General features: G+C 40.0%; 1 protein-coding gene across 1 annotated transcript in view; it reads left to right on the forward strand.

Annotated features, from left to right (window-relative positions):
* The window catches only part of ENTREP2 (endosomal transmembrane epsin interactor 2), a 1,128,669-nt gene extending 1,113,817 nt beyond the window's left edge, over nt 1-14,852 (forward strand). The window contains exon 11 of the mRNA XM_082254059.1: nt 14,210-14,852. Within this exon, the coding sequence (XP_082110185.1) occupies nt 14,210-14,395 (186 nt within the window). The 3' untranslated portion in view covers nt 14,396-14,852. The remainder of the gene's footprint in view (nt 1-14,209) is intronic.
* The last annotated feature ends 3,299 nt before the right edge of the window (nt 14,853-18,151 follow it).

The raw sequence follows: 18,151 nt of genomic DNA on the forward strand, positions 1-18,151 counted from the left end.
AAAATGTAGCCTTAAATTTACAGGTAAATTATAACATTCTAGTGTCCATTTTAGTTAACTTTTTTTTTTTAATTATAAACCTGTTGACGATGATATGTATAAATATTTATTACATCAAAAAGGATTTCTAGAGCACTATGTGTTAGCTAAAAGAAATAGTAGAGCAGAACCTTTTCTGTTTGCTCCATTGTGGTCTATTATTTATGTTCAATAAATACCTGCTGATCCTGCCAGAAATATTGTGAACTGATGACTTCCTCTGTTTTCTGGCTCTGCTAACTGTTATCAGTTACATTGTTTCCAGCTCCCTCTCTGTGGACTACAGAACATCTCCTCGCTTTGTGATGGGGAAGAGGAGGAGGAGGTTTGCTGAAGTCCTAAAATGGGATGTTGAAGTTCCTGCCCTGGTGTGACAACATTACTCCTGTATAGATACAGTACAATGAATGAATGTTGTGACCCTAGAACAGGAATTGTGCTACTGGCAGGTTCAGAAGGTTAAAATAAATAGAATTATAGCCTTGAAAATGAATGCAGCCACCACATCTGAGGAATGGTAGGCTGTTGTATGACATTTTGGTTTTTGAGTTTAGATATCCTTTAATGCTTCTTTCTTATAGAAACAGGTGGTAAATGAGGAGGATGGGTATCTGGTGTGGTCTAATTAATTCACTAGTGTGTGAAAAATGCAGTTTGGGCTATGGTGCTGTTGTGTTCTATAAACAAAGCAAATGGCATGCTTGAAAATGAGAGAAAATGTGTTAACTTGTTCCCCAGCATAATTAGGAATGTAAAAAGCCACTATACACTCCCTTTAACCTAGCATAAATGTGGCCTCTTGGCAGGTAAGCCTTAATGATGGACTCCCGCATATATGCGTACCAGAATGTAAACAAAGTTGTGCCAAAAGCATGCGCCTTGCGTGCTCCCAGCAAACTTACCGGTGGCTAATGAAAAGCTCCGGACTTCTACTTGCGATCGGGAGCTTACCAATCATGTGACCATTGTGACAGCCAATAACGATGGTCACATGATCAGAAACACCGGAGCTCCTCCTGGCATCATACACCTCTTTACGGGCCAAGAGGCACGAGCGTTAAGGGGTTAATGGCCCATTAATCATTAAAGGTTAAAACTTTATTGTAATGCTCAATTCATATTTACTAAAATACTACTGCTTAGATTTTAGTAAATCTATTTTAGGGGAAACAAAAAACTGCATTGAATCATAGTATCTCTCTACTTCTGTCCATGCACATTGCTGTCTTTATTTCCCAGCAAGCATAGACTGGTAAGTTCCAAATGCAGGGTGACCTAGTCAGTCCCTTTACCAACATTTAAAAGCATCTCCAATGAAAACTCTAGTTATGGGATCAGAACCGGACAGAAGTAGGAAAACAGCAATTTTTAGAGGTGGCTCACTAAAGAGGAGCCTGATGTAGAAGTAGAGATTATGTCTTAGGATTTTACCTCACTTAGGGCTTGCACACATCCCACGCACATAAAAAAAAAAAAAAAATGAATGAATGAATGCACTTTCATACATGTTAAACCAGGTTGACATTCATTTGTTAACACATTGTGCTGAGCTTTACTACAGGTTGACTACCAATTTTAAGGCTACATCAAGGGTCAAAATAATATCTTTTTTTTTTTTGTGTTATGATAGTGTAGTGTTACCCCTAAAGGAGCTGCTGATAGATTTGGATCCTCTGATCTTTCCTTGGCCCTAAGTGGAGCCTCACTCCTGCTGACACCACCAAAATACCTTGACCAGGGAATCTTCCAGCAGCTACACAAGAAAGATACACACCAACTGTGATAAAAGGGAACAACCAGCTTTTATTGGAAGCAATAAAACAGTAAAGCAATTTAGCAGTTCAAAAGGTTTAGCAATAGTCACAGTGAATCAATATAATACAGACCGGTACCCTTTAAAGTGTGGCCATCTATGTCTTGCAGGATCGGGGGTATAAACGATAGCCCTCCAACTGGGAGAACACTCCTCAAGTGAGACATGAGGAGGTAAACAAGGAAACAAACTGGCTAGCTTATTTGTAGGCTTTTAGAAAGGAGAGTCTAGGTTTAAGCCTGATAAATTAGTTAGACAGCCTGCCAACCAGTATGGCAAGCTAAGATGAATTTGTTGGCAAGGATCACTTTAAGAGATGATAATGTTGGCAAGGATCACTTTAAGAAGTAAGTTTGGACTTAAAGTGCCTTCTTTTAATGATCTGGGCCAAAGAAGATGTGGCCATATGGAAAGGATTCTGCCTAGAAAGGAGCAAGGAATTAACTCAGTTCAGCAACCAGCAGGTAGTGGTCATGGTGGCAGCTAAGAAATGGCAATATGCAGCAATAAAGGGCACTGGTGTGCATTTGTCTCTAATAAAGGCAAATGCTAAAGAACAATTCATAACCTTGGAAAACCTGACTGGCAACAAACTAGCAGCACCTAGTAGCAATAATTTGTGGGTCAGTGACCGTTTAATCCAGTCTTTGTTTGTCAATCTGAGAAGCAACCTATGTCCTTTGGTGGGGGGGCCCCCTTTTATTGAAGATGCAGCTGTGGTGGCTGCGACTCAGCCCTCCGGCAGCAGACAGGTCTCCCCGAAGCAGCTCAGCTTGATAGTCAATCCTCAGCTTCCCCAGCCTTTTCTGTACTCTCCGGCGCAATGCAGTCCAGTCCAGAACCCCATAGTTCGATACAAACTCTCATACACTCCTTCATCTGCCAAAGTCTCTCTCTAACTCTTCTGTGTCTTCCCAAGCTTTTATATGCTCCCACCCTTGGTGATTGCTGATGGGTCCTGTAGTTTCATTTCAGCTAAACTGTGAAGAAAGTTCTGCCTTTAGCCTACAATTCCCAGAAGTCTCTGGATACCCATATTAAAGGCTAAGTTCACCTTTTTTCGCCTTTTTTTTTCTAAATTCCAGCTCCACTATGTACCAATATAGCATTATTGTACTTCTTTTGCAAGAATAAAACCGCTTTCCATTTTTTTTTTTACACACGCTTACCTCACTATCCTCATGGCTGTTTAAAAACACTTATCTATTACTTCTGCCCTTCTTCCTGGGCAGACTATAGGATATATATCTTGCTACAGAGAGATTTATCAATTGCATGCAGTCTCTTCATTTACAGGACCCTGAAATCGCTGTAAATCAATATATGAGTCAAAAGCTGCCCATATATGTATGTTTGTGTACATACAGGGTAATTTTGTCTTCTGCTTTTCAAAAAAAAAAAAAAGCCTGCTATACTCATTAGGCTGTGTTGATCAATGCAATGCCATTAAAAAATGTGTCCTGTCCACACTATAAAAGTGTATTGGTGTGAACGTAGTAAAAAAGTAGATATGCTACATTTATTATGCAATGCACAAAAATGCATATCAATGCATGTCAATGCAAAACAACATGCTTATTGTAACACTATGCATTGCTACTGAGAATGCAGAACTTTAATCATCCACAAGATGGCAGCATTCGGTACTTTTATTTGCCAGAGCTTAGGATAAGTTCACATTTGTTCACCTTTTTTTGTTCTAAATTTCAGCCCCCCTATGTACCAGTATAGCATAAATAATTCAGGTTTCCATGTATTCTACATACACTTCACTGTTCTTATGGCTGTTTAAAAAACACTTCTCCATTACTTCCTGGGCAGACTATAGGTCATGACTCAGAATGGAGTTGACCAGCTGACCTCATTCGCACACACCCTGCATCATCTACACTTCTACCTACTACCCAATGCCAGGTGCATGTTTTTTCAATGGAATGCAATCAATCAGTGATCACCGTTCTCACTAAATACACTGGCTTTGTTTTTTTCCCAGCTTAACTTTAATCTTGCATAGACTGTTTATTTGGCATTTTAAAGTGTGCAGGTGATAAGAAATCATATACCCGCCTATGTGGATAGAGCTGTAGTTGAAAACAGGAAAAGTATGTCCTGGGTTCTGTAAAGTTCATCATATACTTCACAATCTGATTGTAAATACTCCTTTAGATCTACCATCAACTATGTAGTGCAAGGGCCTGACTGATTGGATGCAAAGGGTGATTGGCTAGATAGATGTTTTCCCTATTATATAAATTTGGTAAATCTAAAGGAGATTGTACAATTAGATTGTATAGGACATGGCCACCTTTATACACCTAAAATTACTAGTTGTGCTTTCAGTGCCATTATTTGTTAACAGCACACCAAACACAGAAGCAAACACACATGGCAGTAGGGGGGCCTGGTTACGTTGACATCTACGATTATTACCTTTCCTCAATTCTTGCTCAATTAAGAGATTGGTTCAGAAATAGCCCTACCACACTGTGGAGCCAAATAGAATCCACATACTGTAGCAAAAATGACCATTCTTCATGGTTACTTGCCTCGAGCCTAGGAGCAAAAATCCCGAAACACATACCCCCAACAATACAAATCACAGCCAAGGCCTGGAACATGCAAAGTTCGAGCTATCCTGATAAGAAGACCCTAACAGTACCCATTACAGCACTCCATACCGTCATGGAGTACTCCCACTTCTCCGACTTGCAATCCTATGGAATCATGTCCATTAATGATATCCTCCAGGATGCATCACTTCTACCATTCCACACCTTACAAACTAAATTCCAATTACCTAATAGCGCCTATTTCACCTACCTATGAGTTAGACACTTCATTGCATCACTTACTAGATGGCCCATTACTATACAGGCCTCAGCCTGGTCATACCTTCACTTACCGTCTCCCCCACAAAAGGGAATAACTCTTTTTTACAACATCCTTCAACAAAAATGCTCATTCAGCAAAACTACCTCTATCCTAACTTGGGAAAGAGATCTAGGTACTTCTTTCACAGACAAGCAATGGTTGCAAGCATTCCAATATATCTTCACATCAACGAGCTGCGCCAGCTTATGGGAACTGGCGCTGGTACCTCACACCTGAATGGGTACATACATTTAACAAAGGCACTGATGATAGATGCTGGAGAGGGTGTGGCAATAAAGGGGACCTAATGCACATATTATGGAATTACCCTAAATTCAATCTTACTGGGGTTCAATCTTTCACCTCCTCTCAAAAGTCCTCAACATCTACTGTATGTTGAACCTACCCCAGGTTTAGCATAACTACCCCTAGGTACAGGGGACTACCCTAAGCACCTACGTTACACCTTGACACACATCTTACTAGCAGCTAGACTCATCTTAACTAGGAACTGGAGACAACTAGCTCCACCATCGGTCCAAGAGGTCATTGATTTAACTAATACACACTCCGCTTATGAACATACTCTAACACGTAAAAACCATGATAAAAAACGTTAACATAATGTGGCAACCTTGGAATATCTGGAATACAACACATCCTGGCTAATATATTATGACGCAGTGTTTCTTCTATATTGCGTACCGTAGCACCGTCCGGGCACAGTCTCAGAACCCTATTGGAGTGCCCAGGGGCGGTGGACGATTGTCTGCATCTTTAGAGGTGCCACAGCTGTCAGGACTATACATAATCAAACAGATGTTGCTTTGTTAAAAAAAAATAAAAAAAATTCTCCTTGAACTGTTCTGCGGTTAATTAAAGGTTGTATGTCTTTCCTATGGATATAACTTTCTATGTTACCCGTCTGCGACGGATATTACTTGTTTACATAGATGTATTGCTTTGAAAACCCAATAAAGAATTATATGTTAAAAAGTAAAAAACAAAAACAAGTGGCAAATTCTGCAAAACGCACAGGAAAAAACACGCAACCCACAACATGCCAAAATGTCCAGAGAGCCACATATAGCGCAACCTATTGAAATCAACAGGCTGCCCCATGCATGTCACAGGAAAAACAAGCCAAAAAACGTTCACTCCGACTATGCTAGTGATGCTGTGAAGCGGGCCTGAAAGTGAAATTGGGGCATTTACACAAGAACAATGAGGCTCTATTCACATCAATGTATTTTCAAACACTTGGCAAACTGCACAGAAAATGTGCGCTTTGCCTTGCATTTCAGAAATCCGCTGCACCAAGAATCACAGTAAAAACGCACCAAGCTCCACTCTAAAAAAAAGTTCTGCAGCTTTTTTGGGGCGATTGTTGTATGTAGGGCAGTCCATTCAAGTGAATGGGCTGCCCTATGCGTGATAAGTGAAAATGCTCCAAAAGCCTTCCCCCAAAAAAAAGCAATTTCCTGTTATGCAGAGATGTGAATGAGGCTTGACAGCTGAGTGTTTCTGTCCACTCCCTCCTATGTACTAAAGATGGCTATACACTATGCAATCTAAATGTACAATCTCTGTACAATTTACTTTAGATTTACCAGAACTATCGATTAGAAGTACCCACCTATCTATCCATTCACTCTGTAACCAATCAGACAGGCCCTTGCACTTCATAGTTGATAGGAGATCTAAAGGAGATTGTACAATCAGATTGTATAGTGTATGCTGAGCTTTAACAAACCCATGACACACTTCTCCTTGAAGTTTGAAGTTAAGGTAGGAAAAAATTGATGCCTGTGATCACTGAATGATTGCATTCAAAAATGTACACCTGGAATTGGGTGGTAGATAGGAGTGTAGATGATGCAGGGTGTGTGCTAATGAGGTCAGCTGGTCAACTCCTTCCTGTGTCATGACCTAAAGTCTGCCCGGGAAGTAATGGAGACATGTCTTTTAAACATCAGTAAGAACAGTGAAGTGTGTGAATTATTTTTGCAAAAGAAGTACATTTATGCTATACTGGTACATAGGGGAGCTAAAAATTTTGAACAAAAAAAAAGAAAAAAGGTGAACTTATCCTTTAGCTATGGCAAATAAAAGTACTGAATGCTGCCATCTTGTGGATGATTAAAGTTCTGCATTCTCAGTAACAATGCACAGTGTTACAATAATCATTTTGTTTTGCATTGACATGCATTGATATGCATTTTTGTGGTGTGGACAGGACACATTTTTTAATGTCAATGCATTGATCAACACAGCCTAATGAGTATGGCGTTTTTTTGTTTTTTTTTGATAAGCAGAAGACAAAATGAATCTGTATTTACACAAACATACATCTATGGGCAGCTTTTGACTCATATATTGATCTACAGTTACTTCAGTGATCTGTAAATGAAGAGACTGCATGCAATTGATAAATCTCTCTGTAGCAAGGTATTTAATCGATAGTGCGAAAGTGTTCTTCCTAGCCTAATTATTTAAAGTGTATGGCAAGTCAAAACTTTTTTTTTTAGTTGTGAATAGTGGGGAAGGATAATAAACACTATCTGTGGCTCCATTAAAGAGATTTCTTCCCACTTACTGTCACAATGACAATAGTCTCCCTGGAGAGAAAGTAAAGGATTGCATTAATCTAGGCATTTGATGAATTTAAGGTGCAAACCAAAATAGTAAAAAGCAAACAATCTTTATTTATAAGAAATAACTGAAATGAAACTTACTTGAATTTCAAACAAGAAATGTCATTGTTTATTTGTTTTTTTTTAACTTTGATTTCATCGCAAAGGGAACCGAGTGCATATAACACTTGGTTCCATTTGGATCAGTTTCCCCTTGGACAATAGACATCCCTCCTTTGTTGGCTGTAGCTCCACTCCATTCTTAAAGTGTTGCTAAACCCAGGGCCCTGCATTCACTATATCAGGTCTCCCACAGTAAACAGAACATGGGAATTCAATCGTTTTAGTAAATACAAACTGCTAAACACCTTTTCTCATCAGCAGGTAAAGTAGTCTTGTGGCTTCTATTAGTGTCTAGTTAAAGCTTGTAGGAGGAGTTTTCATTCTCACCTGGCTGCTCTTTGAGGCTGCAGGACCCCTGACAATCTGTCTAGACAGTGCTGATCGGCTCTGTGCTGATCACATGCACCCTCCCAAGAAAAAAAACTCTCTAGCAATACACACCAAACTGAGAATGTGCAGCTTTTCCCCTGACTCTGTTCCATCAGGATATGTATTAGGGATAGTGGAAGAAGGGTAGGAACAGAGAAGAAAGGATCAAACAGTCTTTTTACAAAATGCAGAGGAATGAGCCCCTAGGTTCCACAGTGAGTATAACAAGCATGCTTTACTGCATATACAGACTGATTTTACTGTTGTGGCTTTAGTAACACTGCAAGCCTAGAAAACCCCTATATTCTGGGTGTTCCTCTGAGGGGGGAGGTGTTACAGCAAGCACTAAGTCACCACCCACTTTTTAAGCTGATTGTTCCTTTACTATTAGAAAGGAACAACTAGTGCTGCTCCTATAGTGCTAATTATTAATCCATAATAGTAAATGATCAATTGGCTCTGTAGCTTCCTGTGATCCATCTGCCAATACTTGCACAGTACACATACACAGCCCTTGCAGGGCTGTGTAATCTTCCACTTTTCTTTAATTGGCACTGTCAATCAGAACTTTTCAATCAGCAGTGTCAGAACCAGTGTATGACACAGCCCTACCATGCCCTGATAGAGCACCCAGCACTGCGGGGCTGTGTGATCCATTGGCCGTTTGTACATTTACAAGCAGCTGCAGATAAACACACAGCACTGCTGTCACAAATCTGCAGTGATGTTTCATGCCCTGACTGTCTGCTTACCTCTCTGGTCTGTGTATCAGCTTTAGGGACTGTGTTCTCACAAGTCATCTTTGCCCAAGCAACAATTGTGTGAAGGTTTTGCTGTGTGCGTGGAATCTGAGCTCTGTGTACCAACTTTGGCTTGTTCACTTGACCATTCCTTTCTGCTTGTTGCTCCAACCTTTGGCTTGTCCTTCTGACCATCCCAGTCTGCTTGTTGCCCTGACCTTTGGCTTGTTTTGCTGGCTAGCTCTTGTGGCCCTGTACTGCTGCTTCCTCTTCATCCACTGGAGCCAGCTGTGAGTGTGAGCTGGGAGACCCAGGGGGCAGCGACCTTGAGTTAGCTGCAGCCAAGTCCATCCTCACCATCAGAGGCTCTGGTGTAAGCCTTCTGGCTCCTAGACTCGGCTCCCTGAGGAATCTTATGCTCTATCACCCTGTCCAGGGCCGTGGCTGTGACCCTGTGTAGCTGCTTCTCTGAATCATTGACCCTCAGCTGTCAGCAGTTGAGTTCACAACCTCCATGTTGCGCTCCCCATCACTTGTTCCCGCAGGTGACACTGACATCTTCAAACTGTGTGATCCTCTGTGAATGCCAGCGCTAGGCTTGAGAACACCCCCTGATGCCAGAAATGGGATCTGTCACTTAAAAATCTATCACCTTCCTAGCAGCAAACATTCCTGGTACATATATAAGGGGGGTTGTACTGCGCTCCAGGGGTTGCTAACTGGAACCTCAAACCTCAGCGATGCTGTGTTCACTCCCCTCTGGTCACAAGTGTTAATCTTATATATAAAATTCTTCCTGCATCAATATTTCTATATTTCATGCACAGTGAACAGTAGAATGAATCAAAAAAATCTTTGTATATTTAAAGTGTTGTTGTGACCATTTACAAACTTAAACGGTGAAGAGGGTTAATAATGTGCTTAAAATATTTTTTACTTCCAAGGTGCTGCTGTGCTTCAAATTATATCCGTGTCTTTATACCATTCAAATTCTATATAGTGCTTGTGTTCCAATTAAAATGAAATATAAAGCGCTTATCTCATTTAAAGTGAACTTGTGCAAAAGTAAATAAATATAACCAGTGTATTCCGTAGTGCTGATGTGACAATAATAGTTATAATAATTTCAACATATTCTCTTCAAAAATTATAATAAGTGTCCAATCCAAATTAGTGCAAAAGTGATCCGTGGTGTTTATTTTCTTCCTCCACCTTTTTTCTCTGTGTCCCGGATGCTTTCAGTGCTCTCACTTCTATGTGCTCTAAATGCTCACCTCAGTGAGGTCAGTAATACACCTGTATCACTTGACCCTCTTTAGATATGGTTCCTTTGTCCCAGTGCCGTTCACTTTCTCCTGGGATGACCCCCTGTATCTCCTGATATTGTTTGGCCCTTTCTCCTGGGGGGTGTGCACCGATTTTCTATGGGGGGCTTTCCTAGGGTCCTTCCCTATTCGTATCCTTATTTACTCCCACTTTTCCTTTAAGCTCATACAAACAATGGGGCCATCATGGTGCAGTATATCAAGACTTTTATTAAATAAAAAAATAGCCAACTCACATTTAAACTCTCAAATGTCTGCATCCTGTATCATGTTCGGGGACCTCCGTCGCGCTGCATCACGTCACTTCCGGGTATTTTCTCCTACACGTTGCGTCACAATACCACGTGACTTCCTCAGATTCATCCTATTTCCTCTGTTTACCATTATCGGTGAAAGTGAAAGTAAGAGAAAATCCCACATTTTGGGTTTTCCCCAGAAAAGTAACAGAGGGGAAATCTTAGAATTGGGACATTTCTGGTGACCCGGGGGTCCCCAACGAATTCCCTTAATTTGCAGGGACTTCCTGATTGGTTATGGGACAGGAAGTAAAGGAAAATCTCCCCAATAGGAAACATATGGCGAAAAATAATCTGTCAGGGATTATAACCCTCTTTTGCACTATCCAAAATGAAAAAAAAAAAAAAGTTTTGCCTACAGTTCTAATTGAAGTGTAAGACATACAAATGTGATATTTAAATCTTGGTTTTAGACCCGTGTGTTTAATGACCCACCAGCCCCTATACCTTTTAAGCACTTGGTGGAAGGTTTTATTCTCCTGAAGTCCTAGCTCTAAGCATGGAGTTGGACTTTAAGAACCTACTGGGTCTTAGGCATGGCAGAAAGCATCCCCACATCAAGAGAAAAGTAATGCATACAGGTGTCAGAATAAAATGTGCATCCAAAATCACAAGCTCTTAGGTGCACTCAAGGAAAAATGACCCACATTTAGGATGCAGTTATGTACCAGGAATTTATAGAGTGTGCTTCCTGATCTATCTTGGAAGGGTCAGTTAGAGAATCTCCAGCAATAAAAATTGACAAGCATTCTAATCCCTCTGCATTCTATCTAAAACGTACAAAAAAATGTTGTCTTTAGTTACTCTTTAAATTCACAAAAAGCCTCGGCTCGTTTTCCATCACCACATCTTTTTCCCCAGCCTAGGTTTCTTCACTAGAACACCTTTAATTACATTTGCATAATGTATGTTTATTTTTAGACATAAACAAATCCTAATGAAGTGACAGCCCTTTATCACTGCATTTTTGATTAATAAATAAGCAGAAAGAATAGTAAAATTATTTGTCAGGTGATGTTTGAAATGCTTAATTTAAAGGAGTTGTAAAGTGAGAAGTTTTTTTTTTTATCTTAATGCATTCTATGCATTGAAAAAAAAGCCTTCTGTGTGTAGCAACCACCCTCTGCCCCCCCAATACTTACCTGAGCCCCCTGTCTATCCAGCGATGTCCACGAGCCCCTCGGCCTTTCGGGAATCTCCCTCCTGATAGGCTGAGACAATCAATCAATCTCCTGATAGGCTGAGACAATCAATCAATCAAAGTCAGTTAGCCAATCAGGAGAGAGAGGGGGCTGGGCCAAACAACAGCTCCATGTCTGAATGGCCACACAGAGCTGCAGCTCGGCTCGGGTGCCCCCATAGAAAGCTGCTTGCTGTGGGGGCACTCGATAGGAGGGAGGGGCAAGGAGCAGAAACGAGGGACCTTTAAGCCCCGTTCACACTAAGGCGACCTGTGAGGCGACCTGGTCGCCTCACAGGTCGCCGCAGGTCGCCTTCCATAGGGAAGCTGCGGACCCGTTCTAATAGGAGCGACGCAAGTCGCTCCGACTTAGAAAAAGAGTCCGGAGCTTCTTTGGGGCGACCAGGAGGCGACCGCCATAGACTTCAATGTTATGAAGTCCGTGGCGGCCGCTCCGAGGTCGCGGCGCGCTGCTCGCACCGCGACCTCGGAGGTCGCCCCTGGAAGTAGCGTCGCCTGCATGTGAACGGGGACTTAGAAGAGGAGGATCTGGGCTGCTCTGTGCAAAACCAACTACACAAAGGAGATAAGTATGATAGGTTTGTTATTTAAAAAAAAAAAACACACAAGAATTTACAATCACTTTAAGTGTGGATGGCGGTGTGAATCATCCACATTCCAGGCATGCAATTTAGCAAATCAAAGAATTTATTTAATGGTACCCAAGGGGCATAATAATAAAGCAGTAATTTAAAAATATCCAACAGGAAGGTTCACCTGCAGTCAATGTTTGGTGAATATCAGATTTTCTGCTTGAATTTGGAGACCTTCCTAAATCAAAATTAGAATTATAAAACACCTGATGTATTATGCTATTCAAAAAGCCACATACAATGCATGCGATGATCATAATTTTCTTCAAATCACGTGGAAAGGAAATGTGGTGGAAACATGGCTTGAAAAAATAGAGAAGCAGCGACTGTAATGATGAGCCGTCACTCTCAGGTACCTGGTATGTCTATACAATTCCCTGGGACTCCCCAAGATCCAAGGTACTCTGATATGAAAATATTAAAGTGGTTGTAAACCTCAGACATAAAATATGAACAAAGCATATCCCTCTATAGTATGTACTTGTCTCAACTAAGAGCCTTAAGGGGTTAATTTACTAAAACTGGAGAATGCAAAATCCGGTGCAGCTGTGCATGGTAGCCAATCAGCTTCTAACTTCAGCTTGTTCAATTAAGCTTTGACAAAAATTTGGAAGCCAATTTAGTTTCTATGCAGAGCTGCACCAGAATTTGCACTCTCCAGTTTCAGTGAATCAACCCCTTAGGCTTCTTTCAAAATTGTGCGACCTGAAAGTCATGCGACTTTGCTGCAAATTTGACGCGATTTTGCCACAAATTTGACTGGAGTTGAAGCAATGCCTGTGTAATCTTGAGGTCTATGGACCTCAAGTCGCATCAAAGTTGGACCAAAGTAGTGCAGGAAAAAAATTTGAAAAAATCAGCGCTAAACCAAAGTAACTAATAAAATTGTGTCAAAGTACCAATGGCAGGGTGCATTCAGTGCTTCCACATGTGTTATGTGGAAGCACTGAATGCACGCTGCCATTGGTATACTTTGACACAATTTTATTCATTACTTTGGTTTGGCGCTGATTTTTTCTAATTTTTTACTGATTTATTTATTCAAAGTAGTGCAGGAACTAGTCGCACAGAAAAATGGTGACATGGTAGGACCTCCATCAGATTGACATTCTCAGCTCTTTTTCGGTGTGCTGTGTTGAGGGGGGGGGACTCTTCCCTCCAATCAGCTCTCAGAGCTCTCATTACTATGCGCTGCAGAGTGTGACTTCAGCTCTCTGCCAACTTAAGGGCCTACATGCTCAGACCTGACCTTTTTACTATGAATATATTTAAAGAACTTCTCTGTCCTACTACCTTTTGCAATTTGTCATTAATTTTGAATTTTTGCAGCCTTGATTTCCTTTTTACATATTCTGTTATATTCTTTGTAACATTTAAATGATGATAGTATTCCTTTGTGTTTATAATTCCTTTATTTTAGGTTAGTGTAACATGTTTGCTATTTAAGAATTAAAAGGAAGCCTTTACAACCACTTTAAAGGGTAACTCCACTTAAGTTGGGAAGAAAATAGCAGATAAAAAAAATATAATAATATAGCTTATACAATTGCGACACAAGTCATATTGTTATTGAATGTTATTAAAAATGACCTTTCCTTTTCAATATGCAGCACTATAATTTTCAGCAAATTGCTTTGCAATATGGATACCTGGAGGTGTTCTGTACAGAGAATGTATACAGAATGCCCACCAGATATATCATTTCCTGCTTGTGTGATTGGCTCACTGATTTTCCCAGAAGTCTACACTAAGAAACAAGTCTTTTTTCAGGCATTCCCTGCAACAAAAATGTAATTTTTGGTGTGATACTCCCAATAAGAAATCATGTCTAAAGGGATGCAGACCTTGCAATTTTCCTCATTAGAGCCCTGCAAGTGCAGCAGCTGGTTGATAATTATGAAACCACTCCCATTAGACTCACTCTGAACATAGACACAGACAAACACACAGGGATTTCTTCATTGCTTCAATAACAAAAGGTAGGAATCTGCAACAAAGTTTGTTAAAATCCTTGCAATGTACATAGATCACCCAGAGGGGAATGTTTTTTTCCCAACAAACATGGAGTTACTCTTTAAGTCTTCTTAGTTCCACTGGGCAAAAACACTTTCTTTTTAGGGAAGCATTTAAAAACCCAATTGTAACTTCTAAACTTTGATTCTGGCAGGTGATCACCAGCTCCCAGCAGAATATCAGTATGTCAAGAAAACGACTACAAGAAGACCTTCATCTTCGAAGCTGCGGTGCTCTTAGTTCTCCAGTAGCATTTCTACACAGGATTCATCTAGCACGTGATATGGATCAGGGCCGCCCGCATAGTCTAATTGGAGTTTGCAGAGAAACCATCCTTTGATAAATGGCTTACAGATTGCATGCAAAACTGTTATTTTTTAATCCAGCTCCATAATCTGAACCAACTACAACATGGCATCTCCTGTATGGACTTGATCATGCATGGGACAAGAGACTCCAAACTTGAAGAGGTCCCCGAATGTAATAAGTTCTGCAACAACAATGCAAGCTTTATTTCCACACAAAAAAGCCTTTTTTGAAATAGAAGTCTGGGGTTTATTCTATTTTTGTTTGAAAATAGAGATTTGGATATTGCTGCCATGTAGCTTCATTTATTGTATACCATATTCTCAACAATATCACCTCTCAAAAAAAAGAGGACCATTTTGTGATGCTGCAAGCTTGCAGATACCATTATCAAATTGTATCTTATTTGTTCCACCAATGAAAGGTAGCTTAAATTACAAAAAAAAAAAGATCTTCAGAAAAAGAAAGCTGTTTTACAACCTCAGCGCTGTATTACTTTATGTACCTCAAAGTGTTTTCACGAAATGTTTTAATAAAAAACAAGCTATTTATTCTCTTTGCTTTGCTTTTATTCATCACATGTCTAGGTCATGTGACCCTTTAGGGACATTGGGGTTTAATTACTAAGGAATTTAGGTATTTCGTATTTTGCAAGAGAAGTTACACTGTACAAAAAAATTGCCCCAGAGGTTACCCAATCACAAGCAAGGTAAAAGAAAAAAACAGCATTTTTGCTTGCACATGATTGGATGATAAAAATCTGCACAGCTTCAACTTATTCACTAAACTATGGAGAAAATTCTAATACAAAGTTCAATCTCCCTTGCACAATAAACAGCCTATTTGCTAAAAAAAAAAAACATTGTTCATGTAACGTATATTATATCTGTTCCAAGGCAGACAAAATTACACACTTTGGAGCAGTGGGGTCTTATATATCCTTATATTTTTTGGTTCAGCTAAATGCACAGGAACTTTCACACGTTCACGATGAAATGAGTGCCAAATGGTAACCTCTGCTAAGTGAAATATAAAGGCTGCAATTGCTGGTAAGTCCTAAATATAGTGGCTGCCTGACCATCAAGTTGATTAATTGGATTCAACAGTTCCTGAGTCAATGGCGATGGGTACATATCATTAAAAACACCAACAGAGATGCTAACACTTCCTCATGCTATCCAATATAGGTTTTGTCTGAAGTTTCACAATCAAATGTGCTTATTTGGAAATAGTTGTCCTTTTTTTCAGTTATCCTGAACTCTTTGGGTTTATTTATCTAAAAGAATAGTGGCTGTCAGGGTAAGGTGAGAATGTTTGGTCTGGGGACAAACAACTTGCCCTCTCATTGGAACAATAGGTTTCTGTGGCCTTCTCTGTTCATTGGGGGTCATAAATTCTTCTGATACACCAGGGAATATTTACTAAAACTGGTGGACACAGAATATGGTGCAGCTGTGCATAGTAACCAATCAGCTTCCAGGTTTTATTGTCAAAGCTTAATTGAACAAGCTAAAGTTAGAAGCAGACTGGGTACTATGCACAGTTGCACCATATTTCGTGTGCGCCAGTTTTAGTAAATCTCCCCTACCTTTTTACAGTCACTGACTGCAAGTCCCACTATGATTGATGGTGAAGTATCGCCACTCAGTGACATCAGCTCAGTATATTTTATCAGTTCTGGCCCAGGGGGCAAATGCCCCTTGTCCAGTCTCCTCCCAGAGCATGTTCACCAAGAAAAATGTATGCTCACTTTGCAAGGTGAATTCTAGTGAATAAGGTGAGGCCACAATTCACTTTAAATACTCAGTCATGTGCTAGAAAACATGCTTTTTTTAAAATCTTTCATCCATAAACATGAAAAGGTATTCAAAGGTAACGTGGCATCACCTTCTGTACTATCACAGTGACCATAAAGGTTTCAGAGTAAATATCCACTTTGCTAGGTGAACAGCTTCTATTGCTTTAGTAAATCAACTGCCTTTTCCTAGGAAGCTGTGTACTCTCCAGAATTAAAACGGAATGGAAAAAAATGTGGTACATAGAGTAGCTCTCTATTAGAGGCACTCCAGTTTCATATAAGAACAAATTTCAAGTAATTTCATAGTGGGTTTAGTGGATATTAATCATTTCCACATAGAAACATAGAATGTGTCGGCAGATAAGAACCATTTGGCCCATCTAGTCTGCCCAATATATCTGAATCCTATGAATAGTCCCTGGCCCTATCTTATATGAAGGATAGCCTTATGCCTATCCCATGCATGCTTAAACTCCTTCACTGTATTTGCAGCTACCACTTCTGCAGGAAGGTTATTCCATGCATCCACTACTCTCTCAGTAAAGTAATACTTCCTCATATTACTTTTAAACCTTTGCCCCTCTAGTTTAAAACGGTGTCCTCTTGTGGTAGTTTTTCTTCTTTTAAATATGCTCTCCTCCTTTACCGAGTTGATTCCCTTTATGTATTTAAAAGTTTCTATCATATCCCCTCTGTCTCTTCTTTCTTCCAAGCTATACATGTTAAGGTCCTTTAACCTTTCCTGGTAAGTTTTTTCCTGCAATCCATGTACTAGTTTAGTAGCTCTTCTCTGAACTCTCTCTAGAGTATCTATATCCTTCTGGAGATATGGCCTCCAGTACTGCGCACAATACTCCAAGTGAGGTCTCACCAGTGTTCTGTACAGTTGCATAAGCACTTCTCTCTTTCTACTGCTTATACCTCTCCCTATACATCCAAGCATTCTGCTGGCATTTCGTGCTGCTCTATTACATTGTCTTCCCACCTTTAAGTCTTCTGAAATAATTACTCCTAAATCCCTTTCCTCAGATACTGAGGTCAGGACTGTGTCAAATATTCTATATTCTGCCCTTGGGTTTTTACGCCCCAGGTGCATTATCTTGCACTTATCCACATTAAATTTCAGTTGCCAGAGTTCTGACCATTCTTCTAGTTTTCCTAAATCCTTTTCCATTTAGCGTTTCCCTCCAGGAACATCAACCCTGTTACATATCTTTGTGTCATCAGCAAAAAGACAAACCTTACCATCGAGGCCTTTTGCAATATCACTTATGAAGATATTAAACAAAATTGGTCCCAGTACAGATCCCTGAGGTACCCCACTGGTAACATGACCTTGTTCTGAATGTTCTCCATTGACTACAACCCTCTGTTGTCTGTCACTCAGCCACTGCCTAATCCACTCAACAATATGGGAGTCCATGCTCAATGACTGTAGTTTATTGATAAGTCTTCTATGTGGGACAGTGTCAAAAGCCTTACTAAAATCTAGATATGCAATGTCTACTGCACCTCCACCGTCTATTATTTTAGTCACCCAGTCAAACAAATCTATAAGATTTGTTTGACATGATCTCCCTGAAGTAAACCCATGTTGTTTTTCATCTTGCAATCCATGGGATTTAAGATGTTCCACAATTCTATCCTTTAATAGGGTTTCCATTAATTTGCCTACTATTGATGTCAGACTCACTGGTCTATAGTTGCTCGAGTGCTTCATTGCTGTTTTTTCCAGTATATCCTTGTGTTTTTAATTAGTTTTAAGGATGTCAATGTATTTGAAATAATATTGAAAGACAAATGCATAATATCAATACAAGGGCTTAATTTCTTTACAATACAGACAGAAAAAAATTCCCCAACTATACAAACTCTAATATAATTTAATAACCAGACATAACTATCCTATATCTGTCATTATATTTATAGAACTTTTGGGGATCTGTCTTTTTTGAACCTCTGTTAAAGTGGAACTTCACGCTCTCAAACAAC

Source organism: Pelophylax lessonae (assembly GCF_965119305.1).
Source record: "Pelophylax lessonae genome assembly, chromosome: 4".
NCBI lineage: Eukaryota > Metazoa > Chordata > Amphibia > Anura > Ranidae > Pelophylax > Pelophylax lessonae.